Genomic DNA, 19978 nt, shown 5'->3' on the forward strand with positions numbered 1-19978 from the left:
CTAATGGAAGGGGTCTCTGCTTATGACCCTAAAGGTCCCTTCTAACCCAAACTATTCTGTAATTCTGTGCAAGGCATGACTGTCACCCGGGAAGGAGAAAACAGGTAACCAGTTTTCCCAAAACTGTGCTAAGATTCACAGAGATGCTTGTCTGGTAATGTAGATTTTCCAAGTGTTAAGTTGCCAGGAACAGATACTCTTGTTGGACCAAGAAGGATTAAAACCAATTTAGACAAAATTAAGGAATGGAAAAAGCAAAAGTGGGACTGTTCTGTTCCATCCGTGCCCCGTGTCCCTCAGGATGTGGCCAAGGGCCTTTACAGCTTATTTACAAAAGATGTTTCTTCTCCACCACTAAAAAAAAAGAAAGTATTTTTGCCTGCTTTGTGTAAACATGTTAAAAAAGCTGAAGTAAAACCAAAAGACTTATGAGCAATGATGGTAAGGGAGCGTTCTTTGATGTGAGCAGACGTTTTCCCCACTCAGCCCTCTCCCACGAGCATCCTAAAATTACAGCAATGTTAAATATTATGATTATTTTAGTTTTAAGAGGGAGGCTACTTCAGGCACTTGGATCACTTTTTGTCACGTAGTCTGCTGAAGTGCAGACTACCCAAAAGGAGCATCTGGCAGGGTGAAAGCCAAACTGTGGGATGAGTGACTTTGCTGAAAGAAAAAAATGGATTGTGAAGGGTGGGAGGAGAGCAGGAGGCAGGAGGGCAGACAGGGAAATGGGCTAATCCATGGAAACAAGGAGGAAAAGGGATAAACGTGCATTCGAGTGTGCTACTTGTTCTCATATTTCCCCCCCAGTAATTAGAGCCCTTCTAATGAACAGTTATTTGGGTTCAGAAGTTATAAATCAACTTGCAAATTATCCTACTTATGAAAACAGACTCGCTGATTAATAAACTTCTGTTAATAAGGTTCTCTCTACATGTCTTATGTGAACTGAGCTACCAGAACAAATCATAAAGCAGAGCAGGTTCCCAGTACCAGTGACCTTGTGATTGAAGAGCTCCTTTTCACCACTTTGGAGTCAAAAAGAAGTTATGGGGACATTCTTGAAGTGTCATAAAATTCTGAAGTATCATAAAATCCTTTGAAAGGCTCCATTTTAATTGTAAATGCTTTTGAAAGTCTGATTTAATGGCTTGTCTCAGGTGAAATAACATGTATATAAGAGAAATGGCCTGTAAAATCACATTTATTTGCATTTCCTAAGTATTGGAATACACTTCTTTTAAAACAGTTTCTGATCTTCAAATGAGTCAATATACATCAATCATTAAATGGGCATTTACTTTCAGATCCTAGATTTGAAGGTAAGAATCTCTGTTTCTTACTTCATCTCCATATTATCCAGGTTTAGTAATAAGTGCTTGTATTTTCTTTAATATCAGGTTAAAAATGACATGAATATTAGATATTAGAATGGCTTCATTCTAATATCACCAACAAAAGTGCAGTCACCCTTCAACTTCGAAAAAGTTGAAACGTCCGATCTTAAAATTTCAGAAGATCAAATTTATAAAAATCAGCTCAGGAAAACCCAAAGCAGACATTAACTTCCGCTGCAAGAATAAGCACGGTACGTCATTAAAGACCATTAATTGTTTCTTTCAGATGAATTCAAGTTGTTCATGAAGAGGCTGCCCATGAACTACTTCCTGAACACCTCCGCTGTCATGCACTTGTGGACGATGGATTCCAACTTCCAGCGGCGCTACGAGCAGCTGGAGAGCAGCATGAGGCAGCTGTTCCTCAAGGCCCAGAGGACGGTGCACAAGCTCTTTGGCCTCAGCAAGAGGTGCCACAAGCAGCCCCTGATCCGCATGCCAAGGCAGAGGTAAGGGAGCCCCTGGAATGCTGAGGGGTCCCAGCTGCTCTCTTGACCCTGAAATCTCCCCGGGGCGCGGATGCGGGAGTGGCGCGGGCACAACGGGCAGTACCTGTGGTTGTGGGGAGTCCCACCTTTCAATATCCCTCTGTTTGTCTTTTCCTAAATATGATGGCAAGGTCAGGATAAATCCTCATTTGTTTGTGGCTGTGGAGTACATGGGGCAACTCAGAAAGCACGTGAGTGCACAGATTCATCCCACTTGGTCCCCCTGTTTTCCAGAGCCGTGTTTTCAGTGGCACTGGGCCAGATGTGACGGTGCCAAACACTCTCCCAGCGAACACTGAGCACCTCTCCTGGAGTGAGCAGGGCTATTTTGGGACCTTTGTGGGTCGTTATCCAGCGTGCACTGCACACAATTGATTTCTTGTCTCGTTTGTCAGATATGAATTAGGTTCGAAAGGATGCCTAAGGAAAGAAAAGTGTTTCACTCCTTCCTAGAAACAGAGCTCCTGAAAGGCAGCCAGTCAGATCTACATTAGCATAAAGTGGGGAGAGGTGATTGCTGGTCGAAAATGGCTTTGTTGAAATTAGTGGAGTGACACTGTAGGAAATGTGGAATGAATGCGCTTTTAAGGACATTGTTCTTCTGAGCACAAGCATCATGGGATAGTCCAGTAACTCCTGCATTTAGCAGTTGTCTCCATTGATTTTAAAGAAACCTAGTTTAGGTTCAGTGTTCCAGAACTGCCAGAGCTACTTTACACTCCCCTGCTTTCAGCTCTTCATCTATTGCAAGCTCAGGCTCCATCAATTCCTCTTTGCCTGCTGGTGGCCCTTCCCCTTCTTTCAGGAGACAGTTGTTGTGGCTCTCATGCCGCCCTTCTTCTACATGTTGTGCTTTGTGCTTGAAACAAAAAAAATGTGTTTTTCACTTGTAGGGTCATTTCATAATTAGAAAACATTCTGCTCAGAAGGGTTGTGCAATCACTGCAGTGCTTCAGTATCCTCTCCTGCGTGTCTTGGGCACAGCCTGGATGAGCATCCTGCCAAAGAGATGATTCACCAGCCACGACTTCAGCAGGAACCCAGAGCTTTTTAAAGCACAAGAAACAACCCAGCCTCAGTATTTTTTTTTCTCCCCACCAAAATTTAATGTAATATATTAAAAATAATTTTAAATAATCAGGTCTTCCAAAACAACCTCTGCAGGGTTGTGAGGCAACCTTTGGCTACCATCAATAAAGCAGTGAGTTTGACTGTTTTACAGGGAATTGCACCAAACCTTCATCCCAGTTAAATTTTGCAAGGCTTCTCTAGCTTAGGAATACCACCATTTTTTAGTTAATTGTGTCTCTTTTTAGAGATTTTCCTAATTTTTTTCTAGTCAGCACAGAGGGAGATTGGTTGTATGATGGAATGATGATCAACAGATGACTCAAAATCAGTGTTAAAGGCAGGTTTGGGAATATGTAGCCAGTGGAATGTGTTTGCTAAAAGGGAGCATGTTCAAAGTTGGATTCCATCTGCCTATCTGAGAAAATTGCCTTCTGACATCCAGGCTTTTATGGCTGATAAGAAGAGCTTTAAACTTAGAAGCAAGGGGAAAAGGTCAAAAGAAACTGGTTTAATGTCCAAACCTGGTTAAAAAACCACTCTGATAGACCAAGATAAAGAGTGGCTAAAGGATTATCAGTGGTGAAAAGACTGAGAGGGAGGAGAAAGGAAACACAGGTATTGACAGAAGAGTTTTCAGATACTGCTCATGATGAGAATACATCTAACCCAAATAAGGTCCTGAGTTTTTTGATACCTGTCAACAGGTAAGCAGGCAAATGAATAGCAGGTGATGCAGTGGAGAATGAATCCCTGAGTCATGCCATGGAGAAACATGAGCCATCCCTCAGGCTGTAAAATCAGGCCTCTTGGCAGGCAGCGAGTGTGAGAACAGAACCAAACCCCAGGACTCATTTTTTTTTTCCTTTGTGTTTAAGGGAAGATAGAAATAAAAGCAAAAAAACCCACAGCTTCATGATCTTTAAGATTCCTTCCAGCCCAAGCCAGTCTATGATTCTGTGTGCCACGGGTAGTTTGGGCTTCAAAGAAACAAGAAGGGGGAATTGGAACAGAAGGTTTTCTAAACAACTCCTTCAGATTAGTGTTTGGGCTCTGCTAGTGATAGTTAAGGGTGAATTTTTATTATGGAAAGGGAAATTAGACTGAGCTAATGAAGGTATAAATGCTATTTTAAATTGCATTTTTAGGCAGTTGTCTTTTCAGATGCAGATTAAAAAGGCAATGCTTCAGTTTTCAATAAAGGTCATGGTGCTGGCAGTGAGTAAAAACAACTCTGCTGATGTTGACTTTTACACTGTATTTCACTAGTCAATAAAAGACATGTACAGAGGATTTTTAAAGGAATATGTCAAAAGTGAGAGTTGATTTTTCTCTCTCATGAAACTGGGAGGTATGTCCTAAAAGTTTAATGTAATTCATGAAAACTGTCTCTGAGCCTTGAGTTTTAGTGGGGTTTATCTGTGTAGTCTGCCAGAAATCGTTTGGTCATGCTTGGAGGAGCTCCTACACACAGTCAAGGTTATCATTAATTACTGAAAGTACTCTTCTCTTTTCTCTGGCCACAAAACTTTTTAACTGAACATAAACCAAATTGTTGGCCTGATTGTTTTTAAATGAGACTTAATTAATGAGTTAGACAGAAATTCTTGTAACTTATTTCATGTTTCCTGAGTTCCAGGCCACTCAATAATCATGAGACTAAATTGCATTAATATTTTAATTTCCCAATCCCGAAACCAGAATAGCATTGAATCCTCTCCTAATGTCGTTGTTCATAGCAAAAAAGACTCAATTAACTTGCAAGCAAAGAAACTCCATTCCCGTGTCTCATTTTTGAAACAGTTCATGTTCTTCAGCTGGAATAAAGTATAAATAATTTTCTTTCAGTTTCTACTTGTGATCAGAGCAATTTACTGCAGCAGTTTTGTGTGCAGTGGGGTTGGGAACAGGATTAGTATTTTTATTTTATTCTGTTAATTGCAAATCTTTTCAAGTTCCAGATGTTCTGCCCAGCTTTTAAACTTGCTCTCATTAACATGTTCTTTTTCCTGAAAGTCAAATCACGCCAAGATCCATCAGAAGTCCGCAGATTTCCATTATAAACCATTATGGCACTGCTGAATGTAACTCTTAGAATTCACCTGAACTAATCAGTCCTTTTCTGTAATCAGTGCAGTATTTAGTGGTTGCCTGAGCTCAACGAAAAGCACCAACTGAAAATTCAAAGCCAACAAGGAGCAGGGAATTTGCTGTGCAGGTGATCCCTTCCCATCTCGTGCAGAGGGATGGAATGATCAAACGTTCCGTTTTGAGTGATAAAGAGAAAAACAAGATTAAAAAAAAAAATAAGACACTTGTTCTGCGGGGTAACAGTGCCGGGATGAACCGCTGCCTCCATGAATTTGAGGCTCGGCTGCTTCCAGAGGCTGGAGTGCTCGTTACCGGCGTGTTCTCGTCGCGCTGACACATCAGCCTGACAAACCTGCAGTGTCACCGGCTTTTCTTGGCCAGAGGCCACCTCCTGCAGCAGTGGTTGTTCCACTAGATGGCCAGCTCCTGCCGCAGTTGTGGGCAGGGTGGCCGGGACGGGGCTCGGGGTGCTGGGCAGGAGCCCGGAGGTGCTGGGAATGCAGGTGGGAGGGGGGTGGAGCAGTGCTGCAAGCAGGACGTGTTGTGGTGTGCAGGAATCCAGCTGAGGGGTAAAACCACGTGTGAGGAACTGCAAAGGTCAATAATGCTGGGGTGATCCCAGGGAGGCAAGAGAACTGGAATCCTTTGTTGGACATAAAACTTTATATTTAAAGGGTTTAGGGCTTACATATTTAACGGGGAGTTTACATATTCATGGTATTAGAATTGGGGGGTTTCACAAGGATGACATGAGGGGAGAACCGAGGTTAGTACATCTTGGGGTCTTAGGAATCACCTTATGGGAAAAACCCTACTTTATCTTGGGGGATTTTACAGGGGGGTTAGGTATTGGGCCCACAGGATGCCAGGGATACAGAGTATACACATGCAAAGGGGGGAACACAGTGGGTTTTATGCAGAGGTCTGCTGAGATCAGGATGTGGATTCTCTGGCTCGGGCAGGGCATGTGATAACATCATGTAAGGAGTCTTTTTACATCCCGTTGAAGAAGGCAGGAAGAGCCCACAGAGATGAGGTCAGTGAAAAGGGGTTTTTCCATCTTCTGTTCCCCATGGCCTTCTGCAGAGACCATTCAAATTCCTTTCTGCAGATATCGTATTTTGGAACTCAACAGGGAACAATTATTAATCTTGGGAAAGAGTTTGCATGTGGTATTTGTTGTCAAGTGCTTCTGCCCTGAGAAAAGGACTATCCTGGTCCTTAAGTTAGTCCAAGCTCTCCCTTCCAGCAGCATCTTTCTCAAGGGAGGTCAGAAAGTGATGTTCTATTCCAGGCTTTGCTGCCTGTGAAGGGAAAGCCTCCTCACAGACCTGGTGCCACCCTTGAGCTGCTGGCAGAGCCTCAGAGCACCCACATCCACCCACGTCGTGGAACCAAAGGGAGAAAACTGGAATCTCTGCTCTTGAGAGACTTGGTGGGAAAGGAGAATCTTCACTTTCCCGAGTATTTTTTTGCAAAGGACAGCAATGATTTCCTCTGATTTGATTTAATAGGCAAACACTACTGAAAGACATTAAAGACGGGGGGGAAGCTTTCATTTTTTCCTTCAGAAGTGCCAGTCTAGCACTTGATTTCACTCTTTTTGGTGTCATTTCAGTGGGTTCCTTGTCTAATGTCATCCCTTTGAGTGAGTGCACTCAATCCAGTACATTGCTCTGTGTAGGAACCTTATCTGTATGCAGTTTAAATCACTTCATAATGAAAAAGCATCTCCCGAGGCCAAATTTAATCAGCACAAACTGTGATTTAATAAAGACATAAACAAAAATATTAAAAGGAGAAACGTAATGTAAATCCAACAATAGGTCAGTGCAAAAAAATTTGCGTCTTCCTTGCATAATAACAAAGTGAAAACCTGCTGCAACAAACTGCAAATGAAGGTTATCTTAAGTAAATAAGAATTTCCATCTTAAAAGACCAAGGTATGACACGTGCACACAAAAGCATGAAGTCTTGAATAAACTGTTGGTATTTGAATTTTTGAAAAGTCTGGATGCTTAATATTACCATCTAATTTACAGTGAAGGGGGTGGTTCTACCAATAGTCCAGCCAGATATTTAAAGGATGTTATTCTGGTAACAGAAGCTGACAATAAATACAGACAAAACTCCTTAATAATTTAAAAAAAGGTTAATAAATTATTTTAGTATATAAAAAACTCTCTTTCTGAAAGAAAAGTCATTCTTGGCAGCCTTATGTTTGAAGCATGTCCTTGTCTCCACAAAGGTTATTTTTTTTAAGGAACATACTCTGAAGCTAATGCAGACTTAGAAGGAGTTCATCACTAGAGGCAGTGAACAGCCCCATCAAACAGAAGAGCTTCAGAAAGAATTCTGCTTTTTAAAACCAGATTTTTATTTTGGAATTTCCCACAGAATACACCACAGGCAGCTATGACAGGAGGAAGAGCCAGGAATTTACATTTTCTCATTTTTCTCTTCATTTTGAATTTCACAGAGCAAAAATTTCACATGCCCTAGAAGGGCAACAGGGCCTGAATACTCTAAAAACACGTCAGAGAAGGGACTTGTATCTTAGTGTTCCCCTCAGTCCATGTGCAGAAAAACATTTAAAATGGATGACTTTTTTACAGCATCTGTAACATGGTCCAGAAGAATGTTGAGGCCTTGAAACCTGTTTCCTTCAGAATGTTTCAGAACAAAATACATAAAAAATAAAAAGGATAGTGCAGATTAATCCCATTCCCTCAGGATGTAACCCAGGATTAGTTCCTCACATCCCAGAGCTGGTTATCAGCTACTGTAGATTGCTTTGCTGTGAGTGTAATTGATTCACAGGCACAAAATTAGTAAGGAATAAAACCTTCCACCAGGGTTCAAGATGTGAAAATTTCACAGTGCATCATGCAGAGAGTTTTCTTCTCAAAGCACATTTGTGGCATTGAATGTAAGAGAAAAAAAAAAATCTAATTATCCATCACTTAACAGGCTGCTGGAATGAGAGTGAGCAGTGAGTCTGGATGAAAATTGTTATGGAAAGGGGGTGTAAGGCAGCAAAAGCTCCTCTGGTGTAGATGATGCTTCTGAACAAGAGGTGCTGAAAAAAACAATATTTTGTCTGGTTTTTGAACATCTTTGAATAAAGTACAAAGGACCATTGAGATGTTTCTAAACAAAAATCGTTCCAGGAAAGAACAAAGAAATAATAATAATAATAGATTGTGTTATTATAGTATATTTAATAATAATGATTGTTAATGCTCCAATTAAGAAACTTCATTTGGGAGTTAAAAATGGATTTCCAAGTTTCAGTGTAAAGGAATGCCCCTGGCTTGGATCTGCCACCCCAGGTGCACATCTGAAAGTCGTGTGCCACGGCAGAGGGAGGTGAGAAGATGAAAGTGTGTGACATAAATGAAGGTCAGTTTGGCAGTGGTTGCTTTACTGACACGAATAATAAGTCAGCATCTGTTCTCGGAGGAAATCAAATGATCTGCTTTGAGGTGATACCTTTAATTGGATTGGGGATTAGAGTTATTTAAAACTAACGTGACACACATAAAAATATGATCCGGAGCCCTGCAAATAACAGGGCTGATAACAGCGAGAAGAGGAGATAAACTCTTGGGGGTGTGTGTGTTTTCACACGTGGTTTAGGAGCTGTGTGGGGCAGCTGCTCTTGGCCTCTGTCCTTGTAGGAAATTTCTCTCAAGGAGATTTGGTTTCCTGGTCTTGCAGCACTTTACCACACACTCAAAGAGGCTGTTCTTGACCACCTGCTACACGTGAAAATGTTTCCAGCCTCCCCACAATGTCACTTTTGATGTTTCTGATGAATAGCAACGTTAGAACGAAGTAATTTCAGCACATCAGAAAGTGCTGTGAAATGAGGAGACACTTCATATCAATGTCACAGGGCAGGAGCATTCCTGCTCCCATGCTCTGGAAACACCATCTGTGCAATATGTGGAATTAAGTCACATTTCCACGCCCATGTTTTACCCTTTTAAACCATAAAATATTTACCAGTGCGACTCCCCTGAGAGCAGTGCTGTAGCAATTGTGGTTTACATTTTGTCCCAGGATGTTCAAAAGAGAAAATCATCTCGGTAGGAATCATCTGACAGGAAAGAAGTTCTGCAGGTATAGTCTGATCTGATGTGATATTGATTCAATACTGCAGGGTGCTGTATTACACCTTGTTCCCAGGCTTGCAATACTAAAATCTCATTTCTGAATCTCTAAACACTAGTGCAGTGGCAAACAGTCTGTCCTGTGAAAGGACAGAACGTTGGCACAGCAGATGGGACTCGCCTTGCCCGTGCATTTCATATCACTGCTGGATATTTGGGCATTTTGAAGGACACAGTGCACAGAAGTGCAACAGCAGAACAGGACTCAAGGAAGTAATTTCATGACTTTCTTGTGGGCTTGTTTCTAAGAGTAACAGGGTTATAAGGTGGGAAATCACATATTCTGTTGGAAAGCGAATTTCCTCTGTACAGCCCAGTTCTGAGAAGCAGAAAGTTGGGCTTTGTTCCCCCTTCTCCCTCGTGAAACAGTATCTGGAGTATCCATTTATTTCATATCTGCTGTACTACTACTGTAACTAATTCACTACCACTGCAAATTGCCTCTGTCCCTTCCACAACAGGAGGTTGTTTCCAACCCAAATGTCTAAACTGTCTTTTTTTTCCCCAGACAAATTTTGTACCGGAGTCTGAAAATTTGAAGAAAATTAAACAGAAGGAGCTTAAAATAATATTTTATTTTGTAGATATGTGGCATTAAAAAAAAAAAAAAAAAAAAAAAAAAAAAAAAAAAAAAAAAAAGCCTGGGTTAAGAAAAAGCTGAAAAGCTGCCACAGAATTTCAACTATAAAGTATTCAGCACATTTAATCCCCAGTGTAGATCCACAGTACTGAAGGTCTTGCCTTTCGGCTTTTGCTGTGACCAAAGTGCTGCAAAGGACTTTCCCTCAGGCCAAATTTAAAGATATCTTAATCACCTATCCACATGAATCATTTGCAGAGCCAGCACCAGAGCCAGCACTGCGGTGACTCACAAGGCTTGGAAGCCTACGCTTTAAAATAATTACTTGACACGTGGATAGATCCTGGCACACATTTCTGGGCTTGGCAGCTCCTGTTTGCTCCTGGCCTGATGACCATCTGTCTGTGCTGTCCTGGCATGTGACAGGGTGGCCATGAGCCCCTCCAGACAGCACCACCTTGGAGCTTTGTGAGCACGGACCCCACAGACGCAGCTGGAGGTCAGGCAGGGACACCACAGGGACATCCTGGATCTTGGAGCACCCTGGGCTTCAAGGCTGTTACCACATCCAGAAAGCTGGGCTGTCTCCCAGGTTTCACCAGCATATTTGAACAGACAGATTAGAAAATGTGCCACAAGGGCACATCTTTTCTCATCTCTGAGTTATTAAATAAGACATGTATGAACTCAGAAAGAATGGGCTTTGTCTCCAGCATCAGGAATCCTCTTGGGGTCCCCCAAGTCAGCCTGTGCCCAGCAAGAGCCTGACTGTATCCCATCCCTCTTGCTCTCTTTCTTCCCTTGTGTTCCTTCAGAGTGTGAGTGTCTGTGCAGCTCCTGTCCCAGCAGGAATTGCTGTGACAGAAATGCTTCTCTGGGCTGTGCTGTTCCAAGGGAAACCCTGTCCCCTCTGTGGGAACGTGGGATTGATGCACAGCACAGGAAAGCTTTGCCACGAGGGCGGAGTGAGAGGAGAGATGAAGGTTGGACTGTAGGACACCTTCCACTAGCCCAGGTTGCTCCAAGCCCCTTCCAAAACAACTATAAACAACAGATATTTTTGCATCTGAAAAGACGTTTAATAAGAAACAGATTCTCTGATCTTAATCTGGGTCATATCTCTGTGGCAGTTGGACTTGATGATCAGAGAGGTCTCTTCTAACCTTTACAATTCTCTCATTCTTTGAATATTAGAGTTAGAAAACTTTCAAGACTGGGTTCTGCTGTCCTTCTTTGGGTGGACCGAGTTGCTTGTACCTGCAACAGGATCAGTTCCTTTCAGACTAAGCAAACAAGAGAGTGGAAAATCTGTGTGACACAAGTTGTCCCTTAGAAATGTTAATTGTCAGTGCAATCATTAACTGTGATGGGTGTTTGTAGTATCTAAAAACTCATTGTCATATTGATGTGTAAACTTTGATCATATGTTTATATGGTCCTGGAAAGGAAAAAAAAAATCAAATTCTTGGGATGTTCCATAAATTGTTATAGTAGCAAATTCCCCCCAGATATTTCTCAAGGTTTTTATTCTTTTGGAGAAGTGCCATAAGTATACCACAGAAAATGAACATAAAGCACCATGTTATCAGTAACATCCTTTATAAAAATTAGATTTTCAAGTATTTTTTTAGGCAGAAAACAGGAAAGCTTCAGGCTGAGAGAATGCAAATGAAGTTTTATTGAACCAACAAGTGAAGATCAGGACCTTAAAGGAACATTTGAAATGAAAACAAGATTGCCTTGCTATCAAGCTTCCTTCCCCCACATTCACATCCTGACCAGGATTTTGGAATTGAACAGTTATGTCCATATGCTACAACTGCACAGCCAACAATGACAAGGAGAAAATCAATGTCTAAGACATCAGAGTGCCTTTGCTTCAACCCACACCTCGCTGAGGGAATAGCAAGAAGGGTTTTTTCACAGGAAGGTGTCAGAGTTCACATGAAGGAATCAGAGAAATCCCATCCTGGGATGCCATGGGATCTACCCCGTGTGGCTGACTCAGAATTTGTCACCTGTTTACCCCTTTTTTGGGCTCTGAGACACATTATCGAGATACAATCAATACAATAGTTTAAAATGGACATCCCCAGATCATTAAAAAACCCCTTAAGTAGCAGATGATAGAGCACAGCTGCAGAAGGAATTAATTCCAATTAATTTGTAAGGAATTTATCCTGGTCAGAATATTATCAGGGTTCTAGAAACCCATCTCTGAAACGATAGATGATGATAAGTATAAAATAAAGGACTTATATATTGCAAGGAGCAGAAGTAATAAAATTTGTTGGCACTCCAGACAAAAGGTGACACTTGCTAATTTTCTAATATAGTTATATTTTATTACCTTTAATGACTGACTTCTCTCAACTGTCAAGATATTAAAGTAAGAAGATGAATCAAACCAAACAAAAACCCTTCACTCTGAAGTCCACCCAGAATCACCTTCTCTTTGCTTACTTTGCAATAATAAATTATTTGTTTAAAACTCAAGAAATCACAAATGTAATTACAATCTCTACTGAAAGGAAAGCTCTTTGCCCCATTGTGAAGCTGCTGCCATATGTACCCTAAAATTTATTTTCTCCAGGTTTTTGTTATAAAACAAAACCGAAGTTTCTACTTCAGTTCTTTTTATTTTCCTGTCTGCCTTTTTGGGCATTCAAATTCTTAGATAATTAGTTCCTGTCCTACCCATAGGACAGGAATAACTTCAACACACCTTCAAACCTCTCCTGTTACATAAAAGTACAGCCAACATCAGGATTTGTAGCGTTAATTAAAATTAATATACACAAAAATATACACAAAAATATACACAAAAATATACACAAAAAAAAGTGTGTTTTCAAAAAAGAAATTTGGAATGAAATTAACTTTTCGAAATGCATTTCCCTCTAAAAAGCAATTGGGAATCTCTCTCCACATTGCATAAACTCTGTTCATTATATTTCCAAAGACTCCCCTTCCTTATTTCAAACAATGATATTTTCAATAGAATCTAAACTCAGGATTTTTATCTTAAACATTTATTAGTTTGTAGTGGGTTTGTTTTTTTTTTAATCTTCCAAATTAAAGAAACTGCTCCTTGTTAGTTGGGAGGAAATCCTAACCAGCTCTTTAAATGACCATAAAAGAACCCAAATGCACCCTGCCCTTGAAATTGTGCCTCTATTGTTCCACGGATTTTTGAACAAAGCTGCCTTAATTTTGGAAAAGTAAGTGATGATTTCTGTGATGTGAGCTGATGGCTCACCATCTGCGGAGATGCTTCAGGATCTGCAGCGGCACCACCGGGCTGGGAGGGCCATAAATACAAAGCGGGCAGGTGGTAAATGTGCCCGGGGATGGGCAGGGCACCGGGCAGGGCACCGGGCAGGGCACGGAGCTGCTCCCGGGGCTGCCCCACCGCGCTGCACTTCACCAGCTCTGAGCACAGCCCAGGGCAGCAAATCCCAGCCAGCAGGAGAGTTTGTGTTCCATCAGCTCAACCCTCCGTGCTCCGCAGAACGCCCGAGCAGCAGTTTTATCTCGCTGAGCCCAGCCCGCGGTTTAATGAGTCTTGCCACTGGTATGAGGTTGTTGGACGTTAAGTGATTTTTTATTTCTTCTGCTGGCCATCTGCTGCATCTGCCGACTGCTCCTCTCTGTGCAGCCACGTTTGGGTATCACATCGACTGTGGCACAGCAAACGCTTCACTAGTGGATTAAGAGACGAGCAAAAAGTTCCTAAAAGCCACAATCCTCAGCTCTGAATGGCAGAAGCAGAGGAACAGGTTTGCAGCCGTGAATATTTAGAGGAAGTCTGTACAGAATAACTGCATCTGGGCTTCCAAGCCTTGCTGCAACTTTGGGTTGGATTAACTTCAAAGACAAAAATAGACCCTCTGTCCAGGAAAAGCAGAATTTCTCTGTGCTGAATAGAGGTTAGTGTCCTGACACTGAGGAGGGGAGCTTTGCAAAGAGGGTTTCTGCAGAAGGCACCTGTGAATCTTGGCAAGTGATGACTCTATTGCCTGTTCCTTTTTGGTTTTTTTGTGGTTTTGTTTTTTTTTTTTTTTTTCTGAATAGCAGGCAGTCATCTGGTTATAGAGCTCTACAGACAAATTCAGCTGAATGGTGCCATGCAATTGTGAAATCCATGACACTGCAAGTCTCATAGTCTATGGGATCACAGATCTCACACAAGCTTTCAAATCTAATTTACGGAAAAAACCCTCTTTTAATCTATTTCACCTTTGAAGTTTGCAAGAGCATTCACCACATCCTTGATACCCTGTGTGTGATGGTGCTAGTGAAATGGAACTGTTATTCTATGGCTGTGAAATTCACAATGTTTTTATTTAATTCCTATTTTAAACGTCTATCCCTCGTAGTAAACATAACTAGAAATTCCTTGCAATGTTTGCAGATCATCAGGCCTAATCATAGGTATAAAAAATTAAAACTCTGCAGACACAAAATCATATTCACGTGTTTACTGAAATTTAATGAAGAAAATTAAGGAGAGCGTTTGCAGCACTCTCTCTCTAACAAAACTGTACAATTTTCCTTTAAAATTGTCAAGGAGAAACTTCTTGAGCACACGAGTTAAAATTCACAGAAGTTTGCCTCTTAAAAAACAAACAAACAAACAAACAAAAAAACCCAAAGGAAATTATTTCCTAAATCCATCCCCACGAATTTTATAAAACTGCCCTGGTGTGGTTTCTGCTTTTACACTTGAATAAGTTTTGTTTTAGCAGGTACATCGCAGATTGATCCCTCTGAGTCAGAGAACTTCCCATACTTTGGAAGAAAAGGCTGTGTTTTGGAATTCCAGAATGGTTTGGGTTGGAAGGGACCTTCAAGCCCATCCAGTGCCACCCCTGCCCTGGGCAGGGACACCTTCCACCAGCCCAGGTTGCTCCAAGCCCCGTCCAACCTGGCCTTGGACACTTCCAGGGATCCAGGGGCAGCCACAGCTTCATTTCTTTATTGGCAATATCAGTCTAGCACGGATTCACTCTTTTAAACCCCAGATAATCCAGTCTTTTCTGCCCACAGTGGTGTAGCTTTACCACTTACTGTTATTTGTGCTCAGTACCCTCATGGGAAAGTACAGATCCTAAATCAGTTCAGATGATCTGTAATGAAACAAAATAATTGACCTATGTGTGGTGTTGTTTTTTTTTTTTGTTTGGTTTTTTTTTCTGTGGCTAACACTTTCTGTTCAGGTCTGGAAGCTGGCACACTGCTCGGGTTTCCTTTGCTTGCCCAGATTTCCAGGCTGTTCTGTGTATGTTGTTGACATCAGAAGGTGCTGAATTAACATCTCCACTGGAGGAAGGGAAAAGATTGAGTGCTTAATTTCTTGAGAAGATAGCTTTTAAAATGCAGTTAAGGTGTGCAACTGCCAGCACTGAGGCACCTGAATGGCAGCAACACTTTGCATACTTCTAAAGCTGTAAAGTAAAACTGAGTGTGATTAATGGGATGGCTTTGCACATAACAGCACAGCTGGGGATTATGTTATTTTATATTCATCTTCCAAACTCCCATAAAAGTAGATTATTGTAGCCTAGCACTTGTGAATAGTTACATGATGACTGGAGTTCTCACAAAGGAAACACACTGCAGAGGAACTGAATTCCTCTGTGGAATTCACCCTTCCAGGGGGAATATAAACAGCTGGAAGGTTGTTTAGGGAACATTGGGGTCATCATAAAAGTATTGGAGGAGGTGTAAATATTTGGCTGAGCGTGGGAATATGTGAACAGGGCATCTGCTGAACTTCTGTGGCCCGGGGGGACTGTGGAGAGGTGAAGGTCCTGCCTGGGGTGGGGGTACCAGCATCACACCCTTCCCAGCTGGCCATGAGACACAAAGCCATGGTGAGAGTGTGCACAAGGTGCCTCTGTGCTTTTAAGGAACGTGTCTGAGCCTGAAGGCACGCCCAGGGTGTCTGTGGGACTGGATATCCACTGATATCATGGCATAAGAATAAGAGTCCTCCTTTAAAATGACTATTTAAATTAAAATGCCTTTCAATAAAAAAAAAAAAATCAATTTTTCCTTGATTGATAGTCTTTTTTTCAAAGATTCTGTTATTTGTGACCAGTTGAGTCACAGGAAGAGAAATTTCTCATCACTTAAGTTCTTTGCCATTCCTTTTTACTCTTATTTGTGAGACAGTATAAGGTTACCAATAATTAAATATTAATAATTTAATTTCATTTATTTATTTATTTAATATTAATACTTTAATTTCATTCATTTAATTTCCATAGCTAAAAGGATTCAGGCTGATTGTGCAGCAGCAATTGTATCGATCTGCACAACAGCTCACTCTCAGCCTGGCAGGTATCAAACAGATACAAAGAATATTAACAACAAGCAATTCAAAAAATGTCTAAATATTCTTTACACAAAATTTATTGAGCGGGACTTTAGTTTTTTTTAAAAAAACTTATTTTTAGTAAAAGAATAGTACTCATTAAATCCACATTTCTGGATGTTAAAGACCAAACCAGCCACAGCCATGGGCTCAGATATGACTTTCCTGTGCTAATTTTTAATTTGTCATGGATATGTTACACGCACTTTAAGTGAATGAATAAGAGAAGATGTTAAATGCATTTTAAACCCCCTACTTTTCTACGAAAAATCTCCTTTTTGCAGCTGTTTGTTTGTAAGCATATGGTGTTGCACACCTTTCCCAGGGAATGAGGGTGTGCTTAACTAAAGCTAAACACTGAAAACTGCTGTGATTTTCCACATATTATTGCAGTGCCACTTCTGTGCTCCTAAATTTCTTAAGAGGATGGATCCTGCTTAAAGAGAAACTTAAGTTTAATAAGAAATACTTGGCAGGTCAGAAGGAGATGAATAATAATTGGTGATGTATAGCTTTTCCTGACAACAAGAAGGAATAGTGGAGATAGACAAACCTTAACATTGGAATGATAAATAATGTAAATGCATATTAACAAATTGAGATCTACAGTTAAAACTATATGCTCTTATTCCTTATGCTTTAAAAAAATACATCACAATAATAGTTGAATTGGGGGTTTTTAGGAACCTTTGTGATTTTTTAAGCAGTTTTTGCAGGAAAAAAAATAATCAAGGAGGTGTAAGTTTGACAAGCAGTTATGTGGAGATTTAAGAGTAAAGGTAAAGAGCAAATGTACCTTCACATGGGTATGGAGTAATTGTGTCAGTGCTACAGCAAAATTCCTCTTGTCTCTACAAATTCTTGGATATTGAATGGAATGATCCATCAAAAACAGACACATGGTTAATAGGGAATGCAAAAGACCACTTGAATAGAAAAAACCCAAGCTTTAAAAATCATCACATCTCAAAAAAAAACCACCCCAAACTGTAAGTCTGAAGAAATAGATGAAACTAGGAATCCAGCAAAGTCCCTCACAATGTAGATGATGTAGGAGCAGAATCTTAGTCATCTTCTTTAATATTTGTAAATCAAACCATCAAGGGAGGCTTTGCCAAGTCAAAAATGGAAGAATCATTTTGCCTGTCTATAGTAAGTTCTCTAAAGTAACAAACACAAACAAATCCCTTCTATATACCTAGTGAGCTGGTGGGAAATTGCAAATTTAGTGGCAGATGGCAGGAAATGGAATTTGCTGTCTTATCAGGACAATAAAGCTGAAAATAGTTGGGGTAAACTTGTTGCAAAGAAAAAAAAAGTTGCAAAAGAAAATAGGACAAATCCTCTAGTTCACATTTATAGATTCTATTAAGGACAATCTGTTTTTAATTGGAGAGGGCTCCCTGAGCCTGAAAATGTAGTGTCTAGAAGAGTATTTGCAAATTATTGTCATGCTGAACACGAGTGCTGCTCATGCACTAAATTAGATTCACTGCTCAGAGACTCCACAGCTCTGGTAGCAAAGGAGGAGAATCATGAGCAGTGTCTGGAACAGCATCTCCACAAATCACTCACCTTGCAGTGGAGCCCGAGGAGAGGAGCTGCTGGTTTGTCCAGCTGAGCTCAGTCACTGCTGCTCAAGGGCTCCCAAAACTCCCCCCACAGGTGACTGACCTGCTCAGCGTGGCTCAGCACGGGCTGGAAGGGCCTCAAATCCTCTCTCAGATGGAGTGAGACATGAGCAATTCATGACTCCCAGTATAAGCAACAATACAGGGACAGCCCAGTTTTAGGGGCCACCCCAAATGTTTGCGCTTCTAAACGTTGCACAATTTCTCCTCTGTTTGGTTTTGTTGTTGCTGTTTCAAAGTTGGTATTTGATGAGGAAAGGGAAGGGGAGGAAAGATGCAGTGGTAGCTCTGAGTTCACTGTGATGTGACCTCATATGACCCTGAGAAGGAGCTTTGGGTCTCTGTCCTTGGCAGAGTGTCCTTGGGGGGCAGAAAGTCTCACCCATCAATCATTTCTGAGGAATAGCTCTGCTCAAGGAGGAAAAGAATTGCAGCTGTGTCCAATGTCTGAACCAGTCACTGACAAAAGAAAAAAAAAGTCATCTTTTATCCATCCCCTTCTGTGTGATGTGAGGGCAACAAGCTGCTTCCACTCCCCTCTCAAATAAGGAAGTTACTCCATAATTGCTCTGAGTCTAACACTTGAATAGGTTATCTCTCAGCACAATATTTTCCTCAGTATTTGCCAAGTTTCCCTAGAAAAATCTTGTAGACCATCTTTTATGCATTAGTAATGAATCTCCCAGTGACATTTAGAGGAAAACCTGGTCACTGTTATGTACAAGGTGTTCATAATTAGCACTTGTTTATAAAAGTTACTGTCACTCTGTGCTCCGAAGGGATCATACATAAATAAAAAATAAAGAAATAAATAGAAAACAAACAAACGAAGAGAAATTAAAATTAGCCAAGGAGAAAATAAAAAAATGCTTTCCAATACTAAAAAGAAGGTAATTTTCCTGCAAAGCAGGAGAGAGTTGAGAAAGATTATTTTTATTTTTTGATGCAAAAATGCTTTTGTGTTTTTGGTCATCTGTTCTTCACCTTGTGTCCATTTCATCTGAAGTCCAGTGCTCTTATTCTGCTCCTAATCCCTAATCTGAAATTCCCTGATTCCAAATTGTGATTGCTTTAGCAAAGGACATGAGAATCAGCTCTCAGAATTCAGCCACTCTTCTGCTTTGTGCCTTCTGTTCCTGCACGTGAGAACTACCCTTGACTCCAGGATTACCTGGAGGAAAAGCACCTGGATTTGAGGGTGGGAGATTGTCTTGGCAGTGCAGGTGTTGCTTTTGAACTCCCTCTAATGGGTTTATGTTTTACAGGCTGAGCAGCATTAGCTGAATGCAAGCTGGCTAAAAACCACAGTTGTGATTTTCATGGTTCACAATGTAAAAGACAAAATTGTAAACAATATTAAACAGTTCAAAGTGTAAAAGGTCTATAAAACAACCTCTTCAACACCCGTGCTCAGCTTCAGCAGAAAATTTGAAGTAGAAAGGATCAGTGAAATTGCAGATCAGGAGGTTGGAAAGCAATGACCCCCTTGGCAAGGCAGTTCTCCAATAGCAACCCTGTCCTCCTCTCTTTATAAGAGTTATTTTGTCCCTGATATCAGCTTCAACTAGAAGCTGGGAAGTTCTTTCTATCCTCAACCTGCAGGATTTTGCAGGATGCACTGAGGATTATGCCGTGGCACTTCAAGTTTTCTTCCCCAGGCTCAATCATTTCATGCTGGGAAACAAAATGGTCTTTGAGTACCCAAAAAACCTTTATTTCTGGAGCTGAGGGTACAGATATTTCATTTGGAGTTCAAGTACCCATATGTGGACAGGGTGTCTATGCAGCAATTCAGTCCTGTGAGACAAAATAATAATTGAATATGTTCCCATAGAAACTGAAAACAGCCAGTGGAAACTGCTATAGAGTATTAAAAGAATTCAGTCAAGTTATATTTGAGTAAATAAGGAACACTGGCAATATACTACCGGTTACAGGACAGGTGGTGCTCTTAAAATTACTTTTAAAATTACATCCTAGAGCTGCAACTTCTGTGGTTTCTCCCAGGGTCACAGATTGGTATTAAGTAGGTGATTGATCATGAATGCTCTCAAGTTAAAGGGGAGTTTTCTACCAATGCCATCATTTTTCTTCGAGCAAGTCCATGGTGAGGTAAATTAAATAGATTAAGGGAGCAATAAGCATTCAGCTGATAGTAATGTTTGA

General features: G+C 40.9%; 1 protein-coding gene across 3 annotated transcripts in view; it reads left to right on the forward strand.

Moving 5' to 3' along the window:
* BRINP3 (BMP/retinoic acid inducible neural specific 3) overlaps nucleotides 1-19978 on the forward strand; it is a 168197-nt gene that overhangs the window by 141112 nt on the left and 7107 nt on the right. For all 3 annotated transcript variants that reach the window (XM_064664022.1, XM_064664024.1, XM_064664023.1), the window contains one exon: nucleotides 1627-1849. In XM_064664022.1, the coding sequence (XP_064520092.1) occupies nucleotides 1627-1849 (223 nt within the window). The remainder of the gene's footprint in view (nucleotides 1-1626; nucleotides 1850-19978) is intronic.

This window comes from Pseudopipra pipra, chromosome 9, assembly GCF_036250125.1.
Source record: "Pseudopipra pipra isolate bDixPip1 chromosome 9, bDixPip1.hap1, whole genome shotgun sequence".
Lineage (NCBI taxonomy): Eukaryota > Metazoa > Chordata > Aves > Passeriformes > Pipridae > Pseudopipra > Pseudopipra pipra.